This window comes from Zingiber officinale, chromosome 4A (genome assembly GCF_018446385.1).
Source record: "Zingiber officinale cultivar Zhangliang chromosome 4A, Zo_v1.1, whole genome shotgun sequence".
Classification (NCBI taxonomy): domain Eukaryota; kingdom Viridiplantae; phylum Streptophyta; class Magnoliopsida; order Zingiberales; family Zingiberaceae; genus Zingiber; species Zingiber officinale.
Genome location: NC_055992.1, coordinates 10,587,134 through 10,604,207, shown reverse-complemented (window position 1 = coordinate 10,604,207; position 17,074 = coordinate 10,587,134). Strand labels below are relative to the sequence as shown.

The 17,074-nt window shown below is 36.1% G+C and overlaps 2 protein-coding genes across 2 annotated transcripts; both read right to left on the bottom strand.

The window, feature by feature from the left end:
- Window positions 1-318: 318 nt before the first annotated feature.
- Window positions 319-1,120, bottom strand: LOC121972234 (transcription factor bHLH52-like). The gene is made up of 2 exons (XM_042523928.1): window positions 629-1,120; window positions 319-519 (listed from the first exon to the last, which is right to left on the bottom strand). The coding sequence occupies exons 1-2, from the start codon at window positions 1,118-1,120 to the stop codon at window positions 319-321; spliced, it is 693 nt and encodes a 230-aa protein (XP_042379862.1).
- A 608-nt stretch (window positions 1,121-1,728) lies between these two features.
- On the bottom strand, window positions 1,729-3,941 carry LOC121969534 (ACT domain-containing protein ACR6-like). Its single transcript, XM_042519677.1, has 7 exons — window positions 3,675-3,941; window positions 3,461-3,506; window positions 3,263-3,377; window positions 3,108-3,175; window positions 2,417-3,010; window positions 2,214-2,318; window positions 1,729-2,106 (listed from the first exon to the last, which is right to left on the bottom strand). Exons 1-7 carry the CDS (start codon window positions 3,752-3,754, stop codon window positions 1,771-1,773), a joined length of 1,344 nt encoding a protein of 447 aa, XP_042375611.1. The 5' UTR covers window positions 3,755-3,941; the 3' UTR covers window positions 1,729-1,770.
- Window positions 3,942-17,074: the final 13,133 nt, after the last annotated feature.

Here is a 17,074-nt window from a genome sequence, read left to right as displayed (position 1 = left end):
CAAAGGGTACCATACTCCGAAAATATATGTAATTATTTTCTATATCAATTTATTATATTTTTTCCTGTTAATATTAAAAAAACAAAAATATAAGGACGTAATTATTTTTTATAATTTTTTTTTTTACTTTAGTAGTAGAAGGGGTTAAAGGGAAAGGTATTTTTCCTTTTAAAAAACCTAATTTAGTAGATGAATGTAACTTACGAACGAGAAATTATTCAATCGTGGAGAATAAATTAAAATAGAACATTTTTCGCAATTCAATAACAATTTGGAAGAAAATAACAACAAATTTACATGCATGCAATTATCTCCATTCTACCGAAAGATCGATGAAACGAAACGGTCGAGCTCTCTTGCGATCAACGGATTCGATTTAATGTCTTCATCCTCCATCATGGCTTCCACCACCTCCTTCGACACCACGCACCGTCCCTCCCCCGTCAGCTTCTCTTGCACCGGCGTTGATCCGATGAGAACCTGAACCTTTTGCTCCACCTTACTGGGAGCATTCCATTCCTACATCATTTTATTCTCTATTTTATTTTCACAATCTGATTAGATAGATAATTTATCACTAAAATTCATTAGATTTTAGGAAGAAAAACAAAAAAGAATACGTACGAACCATGAGCCCCAGCAGTCCGACCTGCGCCTGCAGGAACTTGATGTACTCGTACGCCGCCTGAAACATCTCCGCCGTGCTCATCCTGCTCCCGCCGGGGACCAGTTTCCCCAGCCCCCGCGTCTTCTCGCTGATCCGCTTACGCCGCACTCGCGCCGCTATGCTCTGCGGCGACAAGCCATTCCCTGCCTTCCTTTCCCTGTAGGAAGACTCCGGTAGAGGAGGCGGAAGTGGCGGATCCATGAGATCTGGAAACACCTCCAGTGCAGGAGGTACCGGAAGGAAGCAGGAGTCGGGGAACCGTCCAGGGCCGAGATAGAACTCGGCGGCGCCGTCGGTGGTGGGAAGAGCGGGCTCGATTCTGTCCGCCACAGGATCGACGAGTCCGGGAAGGCGATTTTCGTCGCCGTCGGAGAAGAAAGCGCGGATGGTCGCGTCCAATTCGGAGTGGCTGTTGACGGCGTCGAGGTCGAAATACTGATCCGCAGTCTCCATGATTTGCATCACACGAACCAAGAAAACAGAGTAATATATATATCGCATACGACAAAAATACTCAATTTAACTCCTTCTTTGCTTATAATTATTTATTATCCCTCTTGCAAACTTGATCTGATTGAATGGCGTCGACAAACGAGAGAGGAGGACAGGTGAAATGATTTTATGGAAGCTAGAGGGTTAAATTGTACTTTTCAAAATATTTGGTACTGTAATAAATGAAAGAACTGGGAGGGGAGTGAAATATGTTCTCTTCCTATTTTCCTTCCCTTGAGCACGGATCACGGACCCACGTTCCCGGAAAACTCGGTCAACGATTCGCAAGCCGGGTAATGGCACGGTTCTTGTCCTAATCCGGTTCGCTAGCCGAATCGGTTCGAGTGTGGCTGCGGTTCACTGCCCGAATCTTGCGCCGCCATCGACCGTGACAGAGTGAGAGCAGTGAGCAAGTCCTCTTCTCCATTGCTTACAGGTTTGACATTTACTTAGTTACTTATGTAGATTATATAGTATTTTGTTGTATCTATGTCTAATCCCATAGCAGTGAGCTAAAAAGATCATTGTATATCTGTACAACATTGAAGGCATTCCATAGAGGAAGAATGTACAACAAAGCCGACCATCCTGCATTTGAACCAATCCAATGATCAAACTCTGACATTGTGAAATGAACACACCTTGAAGAAAACCCTAAGAAGAAGACTGGTGGCACTGGCCTCTGCTTCTCCACTAGGTTTCGGAGATAAACTAGGGGTTTGCTTCACTCTCAGAATTGTCTGCCCTATCTGTCTCCTTATGCAATCTATGGTCTTGGCATCAACACGATTGCTTGCCGTCTCCGAAACATAGAAAGTGTCGAACGCCTTGCCGCCATCCGTTGCTATCGCTGCTCTTCGGATGCACAGGCCATACTCGCGAAACACCCGAGTGATATCCGATAAAAGCCCGATCCTGTCGTCAGCGTGCAGCTCCAGTTCTAGTCCCTTAATTCAAGACGTACGAGATTCAAGTTCAACCAAGTTCAGAGAAGCTAATCATGATCACTTGTGAGATAGATAGACAGATAGATAGTGCACTTAGTTTCCAATACCTCAGATACTCGTCTCTCGATAGCTGCCTCAAGACACCGTATGATTTGATGCTGTTCGGTTTCTGAACTCACCGAGTGGCCATCGCTGTGCCGCAAATAGAATTCCTGGTGCAAACGGTAGATCTTAGTAGAAGGAAATAAGTTCAGATTTAAATATTTATTGCATAGTTTGAATCAAATGTTTACTGATGATATGTCTCTACCTGATAGGCTTCGCTCCTTGTTGCATCAATGGAGGCATGAAACACCAAATAGTGCATATCAGAGAGCGTACAAAGAGTATCAAATAGAAGCTTTGGTCGATCCTTGGACCTCAACATGACTACCGTGTAGTGCCTGTCCACGCAATTGGTAACGGTGACTTGTGACCTTGATTTCTTAGGTCCTTTTGCCACTCCAGTTTGCTCGTAATCGCGGTCGTCGAACATCAACCGGTGCAGCCTCCTCTCGGTGTGGGCAAGACCCTCGGAGACCACCATCTTGGCTCTACTAGTGTGGCTGTCACCCTTGAGGACGTTGTACAAGAGGTCTTTGATTCTCGACAATCGGTTTCGATCCTCGATGGCCTGAAGGGTGGACTCATCGGCGACTTGGATTACGGCGGCAGCTCGGGTGTTATGGGTCCATACCTCAGCTTTCACTACATTGCAGTGCAGGTCTTTGAGGACGGCGCAGACCTCCGACAGAAGACCTGGTCTGTCATTCCCTGTTAGCTCGATCAAAGTGAAATCCTTTGAGGGAAGGATGTCAACTGAACTAGGGAGCGAAGTGATGGAACAAGCACTCGACTCGAGTGCCTGCATTCGAATCATAGTTTCAGATCGAAATCAGAAGAACCAACAATTGTATTGCTCTTAGAAAGTTCACTAATTAAGAACATAAGAGTATCCTTACTGTTTTCAAATAATTGAGGATCTTATGGTCCTGAAGCTTGTTTCCCGCTCCATCAGTGACATTGAAGACTGAAATTTGAGATGAATAAGTAAAATGGATACGTGAAATAAGGGTCGAGGTAATAATTAAGAAGAATCAGTGATAGAGCTAATTACCAAACATGAACCAACTTGCATCAGAAGTTATGTAGGCCTTCTTGATGACAAGGTTTAGATCAGTAAGGACTTGAACAAGCTCAAGAAGGATCCCATGTTTACACACACAATCGACCTAGGGAATAAATTAAACAATCTTGTACGTGAAGGCTTCCAGAAAAAATTAAAATAAAAGGTAGAAGAAATTTAATCCTTTACTTGGACAATTGTAGCGTGATCACAAGCATCGTTGTCTATTCCAACCCTGCAAGGTTATTTGGATTGGACGGGATCAAAACTTCATTAAACAAAAACATTAATATTAAAAGACAGGGGAAGATCAGTGTAAAATAAAAACAGGGCAAGGTATCCTATCTTTGAGAGTGTAACAGAGTAAATGGAAGACAAAAAATTAGAAACCTTGAGATTTTACCTTGGAGAATTCATCTTCCTGATGAGCTTCGCGTATTCATCATCATCCACCTGCCCTTCTTGATACCTCTCGCTCCCCATCAAGAGCAGAGGCCTCAGACTTTGAACCCTAAAAATCGAAAGCAAACAACACCAACGACGAGATGGACCGATCGATGGACTCACCGATCCGAAGAGATGACGAGAGATTGAATGAATCGAAAGAAGGCAAAGATGGACGTCTCTTTTTTCTGTAGGAGAAGGAAGAGGCGGAGAGCATGGAAGCTTAAGCCGTTTAAAACCGCTCTTTTATAGCACATTGCGGCGGTCACTGCCCGTTTGCCAGCAACCGGATCTACTCGTGGAATGTCCGTGGAAGCTTGCCATTGGGCGACATATCTTGCCGAGAATCTCGTCGCTGCCCGCATGAGTAAAATGCAGGAGCGAGTTCCAGACTCGTTTAACTCGTTCCTCCGTGGCCTTCTCCGTCGGCCCCTGACTCGGTTGACTCGCCCGATTAGTTGCCTTTTTTAGGTGCCGGAATCGACGTTAGAGGGTGACGTGTCGTGCTGCCAGGGCCATTTCTTTCCCGATTTAGCTGGCTATTTTGAATATGATGTTGGAATTGTGGGAGTGAATCACGTGGATAAATGGAACGGGTCGAAATCGAATTAGTTGCTAAATTAAATTGAAGTCAAATCAAAATCTCACTGTTTATTGTGGTTCCATTTTCTTGGAATTAAACGGAGTTTTTTATTTATCATCATTTAAGTAGAAATAAAGCAGGACAAAGAACCTTCGTTTAGGGAGGAATCTTGATGAGGTTGGATTCAAACACAAAGAATCCACGCAAAATGTCTTCACTTGGTTGGTTGCTTGAGGAATATGAATCACACAAATCTACTCATTTGTACCTTTTTCATTCCTTTATTTATTCTCATTGTTATAATTGTTAAGAGTTAATTGACTTAATAATAATAAATACATTTTACTTATTTATATATCTAAATTCTATTACATTATATTTTTTTTAAAAAAAATCTCTCTCATAATCGTTATCCCAACATTACGTAGTCATACATAGGCAAATTAAATTTATGTGATGATTCACAATGTGGGCCTTCTTTAAAGCATGTAGGCATTCTTCTACTTTATTCCTCTAATAATGATTCTCCAATGCCATCGAGATACGATAACCCATGAAGCAACAAATGCTAGAGAATATATTCCAAATATCTAAAACTTGATGATGTGGCTTGATGGATTCTCTTGATTTGCATCCAAATATACTTGAAGCCAATCTACGCGAGAATCATACTATTTATGGTTGACTCGAGTTGGGAGCATTAGATTCTAATAATAACAAGGTGTTTCCTGTTTCTTTTCCACTCGCCCACTTATGATTATTCCCTTCCAACAATATAGGTGAGATTCAATTGCACGTCAAAAGAATCATTAAAATAATTATTTAGAAAAATAATTTCACTTATGAATACCGTACCTAAAATTCCATATATGATAACAATTCATTATCTCTAGATTTGAACTATATATTAAAATTTTAGTGCACAGCAAGAAAAAGATGTGACAATATGATATTAATTGATATAGTTAGTGGAGTGGAAAAGGAAAATCTATTGCTAAGATGAAATATTCTTGAATCTTAAATGATCTATTTTTCTTTTCATCGTGAGCTAGAGTTTAATTAATTGAGCCCCCACCGTTGGAAGTGACGATAGCTAGCCTTGCATCATTTTTATCTAGGGGCAACATGATATATTATTTAACACCATAATTAATTATAATAGATGCTATTTTATGAGTCCTTCAGTTTCAATAAATTGGGAAAAGAAATCATGTAAGTTATTTTTTTTTATGATTTCATGTGGATAGATCCACATACAATTATGATCGTCCTTTACTGTATCCATGATTCGAAGCTATCAAAGAAAAAAAAGGGAAGTCATTTTGACTATTTTTTGTTTAAAAAAACAAAAACAGTATTAAGCAACATAGCTATATAATCCATGAAAAAGAAATATTATAAAATTCAGTTGCAAACTAAAGAATCCGATCCTTTATTCTGGGGTATCTTAGTTAGTGTTTATGTTGGTATCTTAGCCAAAACGAGTTATAGCATCTTATCCCAACAACCAACGGCATAGTGCAACCTCATCATAATCATAATTATAATCATCATTGTTACTACTTCTATATGGAATTTCTTAAACAATAAAAACCGACAAGTAGAACATAATAATTTTTCAATTTGAATTCCTCATTCTTATAATATATATAGTCTATTTATAAGTTACTTATATAACTCATGACAAAACTACTAATTCCATAATTCTATCCTAGGACATAGTTGAGCTGGACACTATGTGATAGATTTACAGAAATGGACAAGAGTTGATTCTTGACGAAGCCGATGAAAAATAACCTCCGACGTAGTGTCTTGCTAGGTTTCTTGATTTACCTTTCTGTAGATAGTTATGAGACTAGCTATATGAGGCGCCCATATCAGCGTATGACATTTTGCAGAAAAACTAACTCTATAATTCTACCCCACTAACGCAACTTGTGTAAATATATTAAACGCAAACATTTTTCCTTTAACTACTAAATACCACTACTACCACTAATTGTCACCTCATCAACCTACTAACTCAATTATTAATTTTGAATTATTTTATCAACACTCTCCCTTGATTCAAAATTACAAACACGAAAACATGATCTAAAATAAATAAACTTATCTCTTGGAAGTGACTTCATCAAGATATCCACTACTTGTTCATGCGTATAGCAATGCTCCAATATAATTTCATTATTTACAACTAAGTCTCGAATGAAATGCATACGAATATCAATATGTTTTGTCCTCGCATGGAAAGTTAGATTTTTTATCATTGTAATCGTCACCATGTTATCAAAAAAATAATAGTTGCATCTTTTTATTGTTGGTGAAGATCTTCAAGTACTCTTCTAACTCAAATTGCTTGACATGTCGCTGAAGTTACTGCTACATATTCAGCTTCTGAAGAGGATAGGGTTGTAGTAGCTATTATATTAGAGATGTGTCTCAAGGCAACCGCCTTAAATATTGTATTATTTATTAGATAAATAAAATTCCTTATTTGAATATACATTTTATATGTATATGTTATTGATGTTAAACTTAATTAATGAAGTTTATAATACAATGTATAGTATGAGAGAAATTGTGATTGAATCACAATTAGTGGGTATCTCTCAATGTGTAATTATGTACGAATTGAAATATTCCCAAATCGATCAATTGATAAGATTGGAAATTATCAATTATGTCAGACTAACATATGATATGCTCCTTGGTTTATCTAAGCAGTCGATCATTACCAACTGAAAACATTAGGATGTTGATATTTAACATATAGATGTTGGTTAAGGGTAACTAGTTCATTGGATGTGACCTACTATGAGACTTCATATAGTTCTCTATATGTCGATGGAGATCTCATTGCAGCTTGATTACAAGTTTTCTTAGACTTGAGGTATTCAAGTCATCTTAGTTATGAAACCTTATACTTTGATATCTTAGCAATCATCTCCTAGGAGGTGCGAGTCTGTGATAATTAGGTTTAAGTTAATATACCCAAAGATGTTTGAATAGCCCACAGAGGATTCACCACTCCTTTTATAAAAGGAGATATATACCCTATGACTTCTTGTTAGGATTATTACTCGTAAATCTTTGGTCAAAGCATATTACACATCAAGAGGATGATTTTCTTGGTGTCAAAAGGCGAATACGCTCGCCCCCAGCGCCCCTTCTAACCTGTCCCAGGGCCAACACGGAGAAGGTAAATCACGGGCGGCTACTAGCCTTTGGAATAGTGACTAGCACATAAGGGAGACATTTACCTCAATTTTGCCAAGATTTGAACCCCAAATCTCATAGTGGCAACACCTCATGCACTAGCCACTAGACCATCCTGAGGGAACAAAGGGATGGTTTTCTTGAACATATATTTGAATAATTTGAATCTATAGGACAAGGGACTACTACTTGGGCTAGGTGTGACGTAGTCAGCCTAGTGAGGACTGACACATAGGCTATGTCCTGAACCAAGTAGATATAAAATAAGTAAAAGGAATAGACACACTGATAACTGTAGTTGTTGAAGGGTTCAGATTTATTTATGAGATCAACTATAATTTTTTGATTAATTTGGGATCATAATATACTATCAGGTGTCACTAATGATCAATTCATAATTAATGGTTAATTATGAATAACCAATATAAACTAGAAATCTATTAGGTCACACGTACAATGAGTATATCTAGAAAACTTAAACCAGGTTTAAGAATTGGATTCTCAGATTAAGAGAAACTAAGTCTAGTAGGATGAGACGATGTACAAATATAGAAGATATTTGTTAGAATGAAAGTGATAGTGAGTCATGCCTCTTGAAAGCAAGGTTAGATTCATTATGATTTAATAATAAACCAAATTGGTATGGTTTAGTTATGAACCAAAATTGATTTGGTTATAAACTAAGATAGTTTGATTTTGAACCAAGCTTAATAATAGCAAATCAAGTTGTTATTGGATTTTGGGTTTGGAAGATGACTTGCTCCCCAAGTTATTGTGAAGAGGTATATATACCTCTCCATGAGGAGAATTAATTCATTAGATGAACAACCTAATGTGATTAGGCTTCTCCTCCTCTCCTCCCCTTTGTTACCGATTTCTATGCTGACACCTCCTTGTAGTTGATTTTAGTGTTGATGCTCCTTGTTGTCGATTTTAACATCGATGCCCCTTGTTATTGATTTTGATGTTGACCCCTTTTTCTGTCGATTTTAGTATCGACATATCCAACTGCCGGCAGCAACCTTTAGCGACGCCGAACAACAACCAAGAGGCTGCCATCTTCCTCACATGGTGTCACCAGGTTGCCCTATACTGTTAGGTACCAAGCCGAGCCGGATTTCCTCTCTCAGATCATGTCGTCTCTTCTTTTGGCTAGTATCAATACGGAAATGAAAATTTGTGGCTTAGTAAAGTCATCTTGAGGGTGTCTTGGCATGAATACGAATAGAGACAGACTTGGTAAAGTTTGCTAGTTGATAATGTTTCCTCTACACATCATCAGCTAGGTATAATTCCTTAATGAAATTTTATTCTACAGCTATGTCTGTGCATGTATGTATCCTATATGTGTGTAATGCACGTGTTGTAATAATTTAGGAAATTATTATGCTTCTACGGTATGTTACCAAATAAAAATTTATAACATGCATAGAGACACCCAACAGTGGTATCAGAGCCACCGTGTGTTTTGACATAGATCATAAATCTATGTTTAGTATGTTGTAGGTTGTCTAAAGTTATATTATAAATTTTAAGAAATTTTGAATAACAAAATTGTTTCCTAATCTAGTATAATAATTATTTTTTTCCCAATTTTATATATGTTTCCTAATTTGTTTGGAAATTTTATTTTTGGAAATATTTCCTAATTTGTTAGGAAATTTCAATCTTAGAAATTGCTTCCTAATTTATTAGAAACTCTAATTTTAAAAATTATTTTCTAATAGGATTAGGAAAACCAATTTAGGAAATTATTTCCTAATCAAATTAGGCATTTTTTTATTTAAAAATTAGTACCTAATTTGTTAGGAAAAAAAAAATCCAAAATTATAAAATTATTTCCTAATTTAATTGGAAATTTTTTGAATTATTTTCTAATAAGATATGGAATTAAATTTAGAAATTATTTCCTAATCTAATTAAGGAATTATGATTTATGAAACCAAATTTTTTAACATATTTATTTTCTAAATTAATTTATGACAATGATTGCATGACTTATGTCATAATCTATCTCATGTTAGATGTCATGATTTATATCATAATGATGTCATGTTTTATGCTATTAGATATGTCATGATTCATGCAATATTACTTCATGTAAATAGTTTACAGATTTTTGTATACTTTTTTATACATGATTGATAAGACTTAGATTAAGTAAGCCCTTATAAAAATTTTAAAGTTTACACCTTCTATTATTATAGTGAGAACTAGAATTTAATTTCATGTTTGGGTTGTTGGACTCACTCTAAGGCTAACTTGAAATTAGACATGTTTAGACCATAGAGATGTAGTCTCATGATTAATAGGTTGACTTTAACTTGAGTATTAATTTGTTGGACTCTCTCTAAGGTTAATGTGGAAAGAGGTGAAATTGGATGATATACATATAATGTATATATGTTACTAAGTTAACAATTCGACGTTTATGCACATATTAATTATTGATAGTATAATGTGATAGTTGTATATATGTGATATACAATTGGTATATGTGATACCTAACACTAGAACTAAGAATGACTTGTTAGACTCACTCTAATATTGTTCTTATCTATAATGGATATTAATTCACTTGGAGAAAACCTACCATTTCCCAAATTCAAAGTAAAAGCTCTTGAACGCAGGCTTTGAATGCAAGAGTGTTTTCAAACCATCATTTTACTCTGTAATCCTTGCCAAGCACCACTATGCTTGCAAGTCCTGCATTTCAACACCTTCCTCTCCACCTTATCCTAAATATGATACAACCCATTTCACCATATCAAATAGTAACTACAAGTATCCTAAATATGATACAACATATTTCACTACATCAAACTGTAGCTACAAAAATCCTATTAGGTTTCAATCTGACATGGAGAGTATGGGGTGAAGGATCGAAAAAAATTTAGATATCTCCACAATGGTATGATATTATCCACTTTAAGTCTAAGCCCTCATGGTTTTGCTCTTGGGCTCTACCCAAAATGACTCATTCCAATAGAGATATCTTTTTTCTTATAAACCCATGATCTTTTCCATGTGTTTTTAATGTGGGACTATGTTCGTAATCTTGCAATCCTAACATGGGGTGTCTTTTTAAAATTCTTATCATATGAAAATGTCTCAAATGATGAAAATACAAAATAGTCAAGATCAATTAGTTAATAATAGGCTTGCATTTAGTGCTCATGGTTACTACTAGTAAAACTCTAATCATAATTCAAAATTCTAGCTAATAATATAGTAGTTGCAAATTTCAACAAGTTTATAAAAAGAATGATGTCCTTATTTAATCTTCCATTAACTCTTCAAAAGTAACTGATAAAAATAAATAAATAAATAAAATTATAAGTACAACATGTTCAACTAAGGGTATGTTACTTAATACTTACTTTTTCTCCGACTTAGATTTTGGCTCACCAACCTTGTTAAAAATAAAATAACAATATTAATTAAAATATAAAATTGAAAGGTTCACAATCCATGAATTAATATTTAAAAACACTAATTATAAGATAAATAACATTCATACATAATTAAAATCATGAAGAACCATCACCACCATCGTCGTGGTTGTCGTCGCCATCATCACCATCATCGGGAGGAATCTGACTTAGAGCGGAGCTCAACTGAAGATGTCGCATGATCAAGTTTTGTTGTCGACGCATCTCTCTCATTTCTTGACATCCCTTTGTCATAATATTCTCTTCAAATTGCTAACCTCTTCAGTCAAGATATTTACATGGGCTCTCAGTTTTGGTGAGGTGGAAGAAGATGTACTAGCTATTCTTTAGGTTTTGCTCAAGGAACTCATCCCCAATATCCTTCCCCCTTTTGATCCTCCGCTGGCCTCCAACCATCAACTCAAATTATTATCAACAGAGGAATCAAACCCCTGAATATCGGCACCAGCTTGTGAGCATGTCTGGGCTAGCTCGAGCTCATCATATTTTTCCTATTTTTTAAAACGTATACAATATTGATTAGATATAATAGAAACACATATAATATTAAGAGAGAGAAGATACTTAACTAATAAAATATAAATTATACATTAAGATTAAATAAATAAAAATCCCAACCTTTACTACTTTTTCTGTAGCCCCACTCCAAGTCTTATCTTTTTTTGTAAAAGTATGGGTGAAAGTATCTATGAAAGCAAGCTCCTTCCCCATCTCCCTAGTCTAAAAAAAACACAGTTACAAATAATGAAATAATTTGATATAAATAAAAAATTATTGAGAGAGTTAAAAAAAATTATCAATCTTCATCTATGCTCATCTATGTTAATGGAGCCTCCCGCATATATTGCAGCGGAGTCACGAGATTTGTAAGATTGATTCATTCTATTCAGGTTACTCCTTTGCTTACTCTCCTCCGTTACCCAAAAGTTGGTGATTCTCTCCCAATTTTCATCGGTGATGAAGTTTGGTTTTTTCTCCCGACTCTTGACATGATTCAGTATATGCCTGATGTGATCGCCACATTTTTTTAAATATTCTTTTGATCTCTATTTCGCCAGTGGGGTCCCAATTATTTAGCTTCTAAAATAAAAAAAAAATAATTGATTATATATTCACTTTAAATTTGAATATAAACTCAAGCAAATATACCTTGAACTCACTCCACCATAGTTCTTTTATGGCCGGTGGAGTGCTTGAATATGTCATTGATTCTCCTCCCCAATGGTTATTCACAATTCTATTGATTTCGTGAATAACTTGTATAGGATTTTCAAACTTGCATTAAATTACAAATAAATAATATTAAATAATTAAGAAAATTTTAAAAAAAAAATTTATAGTACTTATGAATCTCCGATAGGGACTACAAAAGTTCTATCATTCCTAAACTTAGGAAATGAGTTTCTTGCTGAGTCAAGAAGATCTGTGGGGGACAGGCGATGGTACCGGGGACTGTGAAGGTGTTGGAGAAGGTGCATGAGATTGTCCTGCCTCATCAGAGGTGGCATAGGTATACTGGTAGGTGATGAATCTGTCTAATCCTATGATCTTCATCTATGTCCACCTCGTCGAAACATATGCTAAAAATTCCAATATAGGATAAAATAAATTTGATGTTTTGATGCATAAAAAAGAACATTACAAAACTTACTATATTTACATAAAGCTCAGAGAATAAGGGAGGGAAAAAAATGAAATGTCACCTCTAATGACTTGTAGGAAAAAATTTATATGTATAGCAAATAAAACATATAAAATTAAAAATGAGATAGTATATAAAAAACTCATGATTTTGGTAAATTTATATAATAAAGATAAATGTTCTTATAAAAAAAATCAGTGCCACATATGGAAAAAATTATGGTAAATTTTTTAAATTAAGCTAACAAAACTTACCCGTCATCAAAAATCAAAATCCTCATTGTCATCCTCGTCCTTGTCCTCATCCTTGTCATCCTCGTCCTCCTCCTCCTCCTCGTCCTCGTCCTCCTCCTCCTCCTCCTCCTCCTCCTCCTCCTCCTCCTCATCATCATCATCAATTTCACTTGTATCCACATTTATCACTACACCGCTGTGATCTCGTAAAGTTGGAATAATATATTCCTCAGTCTGAAAGGTGTTCGCAACTTCCTCTTGTTAATATGCAATGTTTTCCTAATGTGCCTCAATTTTTTTTCGTGCTTTGATTTTACAAACAATCCACCAATCAATCTATTCACATTTCAAACTAGGATACAAAGAATAGAATACTTGAATTGCCTGTTATGCCAACACAAATGGTTCATATCTCTTATAAAATCTCTTATGATTTATTTCAACCAAATTATAATGTGGATGCACCTTCATCCCTTTGACAAGGTCAAACTAGCGACACATAAATAAAATAACTCGTATTTTTGACCCTGGATATTCTACCTCTATAATTTCATCAAAGAAACTATAAAAATCATTACTTGCACCTCCATCATTGGATGATTGAACACACACCACACTATTCATAGTATTCTTCCCTATTCCATAATCTTGAGTATGAAAATTATATCCATTTATGAAATATGTTGGCCAAGTACGTATTAATGCTTTTGGACCCCATGATAGATGGAATAGTCATTCTTGCTCAAGGTGAGCTTGATTACCATGAACCTAAGGTTAAAACACCCATTGTTAAAAGTATGGATATGTGTCAAACAAGTATAGATTTTTACTTACATATGATTTGAACCATGTAGCAAATTCTTCTTCGCAAAATCGACCAAACTCTTGTGCTAACAATTCAGAATATAAGTTTTTGAAATCCTACTAAAAAAATATATTATAACACAAACAATTTATGACATTACAAAAATAAAAGAAATATACATACTCGTAATATGGTGATACTTCTGGACAATTCAATAAAATATATATCTGGGCTGCCCGCCATTCTTTACCAGTTAAGTATCTTTGTTTACATGGTCCACTTAGTCGACCAAGATAATTAAAAATTAAAAACGAGTTTACATTTAGATCAATAAGACCCTTATCATTACTGTCCGCTCTTCGCCTTTTGCTTTGAACATGAGGTTCAAAATAATATGATGCAAAAGTTGTTACTTCTTCCATAATGTAAGCATTAACAATAGAGGCTTCAACTCATGTTTTATTTTTCACTTTTTTCTTCAAATGATATAAGAATCTGGTGGTTAAAAAAATAAATTGTATTAAATATTAAGATATATTATAAATAGAAATTGTTTATACATTCAAATAATCAAAGTATATAAAATGAAAATTTAACCTTTCAAACGGATACATCCACCGAAAATGAACAAGTCCTCCAACTTTGGCCTCGTATGGCAAGTGAACCAAAAGATGCTCTATGGAATCAAAAAAGGATGGTGGAAATATTCTTTCCAAATTGCACAAAATGATTGGAATGTCTCTATCTAACTTCTCTATTTATGAATATCTTAAAATTGTTTAGCAAATATCATGTAAAAAATACTCAACTCTGTAATCGCACCCCATACAAAACATGGTAAGAGTTCCTTAAAAGCAATAGGAATGAGTCTTTGCATTATTATATGACAGTTATGACTTTTCAAACCAATCAATTTGCATTCTTTCATATCGACACATCTTCCAAGATTAGAGACATACTCATCTGGAAATTTTAAAGATTTCAACCATTCATAAAGAACACGTCTCTGATCCTTATTTAATGTATAAACTACATTTGGCTTTGGTCCCCTACTACTTTCATCGACATCAAGAGTGGGTCTTTTACAAATTAGTTGCATATCTTTTCTTACATTGAGATTGTCTTTGATTTTTTCTATTGATATCCATCACTGTATTTATCAGATTATCAAAAATATTCTTCTCAATATGTATTAATCGAGATTATGATATATCAAATGACTAAACTAATATGACAAATCTCAAAATATACTCTATTTAGTCCATTTATGTGTATTTCCATATTCATCTATTGTACCATGTGACTTTTCAATAACAGATAGAAAGTGAAGCACTACAGTCCACATGACTGGAGACAAACCACATAGCGAAAAAACCAAAAGTGTCCAACTTGGACAATAGAGGGATATACTCAATCTACTCTAGATGTAAAAACAACACAGACTATGTGCCGGCTCAGCTTGACCCAATAACCAACACGACAAATAAAAGGAGTCAGAAGGCTAAAGTCCAAGTCCAAGTCAAATTATTACAACACCAAATCCATAAACCAAAATGCGAGTAATGTAGAAGAAAGAAATACAGAAAATATCCTCGAATGTGACATAAGACTGGCAGACAGGATCTCTGAGCGACACAACACATCCTCTACCTACTAACCTGGAGATAAAGGGAAAGTAGGGGTAGTGATTACAAAATACCACGAATAGTCCCGTGGCGGACAGGATATGTAAGCAGTCATTGTCTGCGGGAGAATACTCTACTATGGATGGTTCTATGGGCAGACAGGATGTATAAGTATACAAATCAAGAATAATAAGCAGTGATAATCACCTCCAAGTGTAGACTCTGCTAACTACACCAAGGTATGGTTTCCCTAGCTTATTGTCATAAGCCCAAACACCAACAAGGGGTCAAGTAGGATACTTAGCTATCTAGCTATGGTCTACTTGTGATAGCTCAATAATACTATTTGATTTAATGTGCAGTTCAAATGCATAGACATGCAATAAGTAACAAGTCTAACGATATGTGTTTAAGTACTACAATCACACATACAGTAATAACAATCTCAACCAAGGGAATCCTAGTCATCTTATAATGTCTCATCCAATATATGACTCTATAACTACACCTCAATGTAATCGCACTAGCGTTTAGGCATGGTCTTAAGTTAAAAAAACAACTATCTAGTAGGATATTCGATATCCTACACTACAGTAGAATCTTACTAACCTACATAATAAACAAGGGTCTAGTAGGATACTTGATATCCTACACTGTAGATAATTGTCCTAACAATAAGCACGAACTCAAATCATCAATCAGGGGTCTAACAGGATATCCAACACCCTACACTATGGTATGATAATATCATAAATATAAACAAAATAAAGCATGAAGAATAATAGACTGCATCGATATCACATGGATCATCTCTAGGGTCAAGCAAAAAAAAATATCATATGAATAGAGTCAAGGTAATAAAACTACCAATCAAATCATAGTTTATGCACTAAGATCAAAGATCTAAAGCACAAGTCAAGAAGTACCCGTTTTAAATGTAGACCATGCTGAAATAACTCTCACGTCAAGATGCTCATTTCAAATTAGTGTCCCTACGGCTTCTCCCAGTGGCTGTTCATTGCTTCAACAACTTCGGTTTGACCCCTTCTCTGACAACATCTAGATCACAACAGTGGAAAGAACATAAGCAAGGTAGATTGGCAATCCGACAGCGCCTCCGTCCTTCGGTGGTGATCCACAACAATTGGCCATGACTCCTTTCCCTAGATGGCAGAGGCGGCACGGTGACTGGGTGTTGGCGATGCTGGTGGTCGGAGATGGGGGATATCTGCCATAGCTTCTCAACGGGGAAACTCACAATGAAATGGGCGGTCAGAAGCCGGGGCTATTGGCGCACTGGGGCTGAGATCTCACGACCGGGGTGGATCGGGAGAGCAGTGAGGGCTCAACGAATGGAAGAATGACAGCGATTATCATATGGCTGGTGACGTCACTATCCCAGCCTCACTCGAAAGGGCAACATCGTCTCGGGGAGGAGGCTAGGGCACGACTCGGAGCAAGCTACACCGGCGTCGGACGGCTCGCCATGGACGTTAGCATCGGGTTAGTTGTTGACTACATTGCAGCTTAGGGGACGCGAGGCGACGGCAGCTGAGGAGGTGGGAACCGGGATTGGGAAGAGGAGAAGGGAATCAGCCAAATAAGAGCAAAATGTTAGGTTTAGAAATTTATACTTAGGATTTGATTAACCAACTATATGTTAATTTAATCAATCAACTCCCAACTTAATTGAGATATCTAAACAGACTTCCTCTTAGCCTAGTAAATCTACCTCTTAAAACGTGTCATTCAAACTTGGATTAAATTCTAAAAAATTCCAAAAATCCCTAAAACTTCCCACAA

Excerpts from the sequence above, each read along its gene's own strand:
- LOC121972234 (XM_042523928.1), bottom strand. The coding sequence starts at position 1,120 with ATGGAGACTGCGGATCAGTATTTCGACCTCGACGCCGTCAACAGCCAC. Across the intron at positions 520-628 it reads TCGGACTGCTGGGGCTCATG|GAATGGAATGCTCCCAGTAA; the intron begins GTTCGTACGTAT and ends AAAATGATGTAG.
- LOC121969534 (XM_042519677.1), bottom strand. The coding sequence starts at position 3,754 with ATGGGGAGCGAGAGGTATCAAGAAGGGCAGGTGGATGATGATGAATAC. Across the intron at positions 3,507-3,674 it reads AGGAAGATGAATTCTCCAAG|GGTTGGAATAGACAACGATG; the intron begins GTAAAATCTCAA and ends ATAACCTTGCAG. Across the intron at positions 2,319-2,416 it reads CAAGGAGCGAAGCCTATCAG|GAATTCTATTTGCGGCACAG; the intron begins GTAGAGACATAT and ends CGTTTGCACCAG.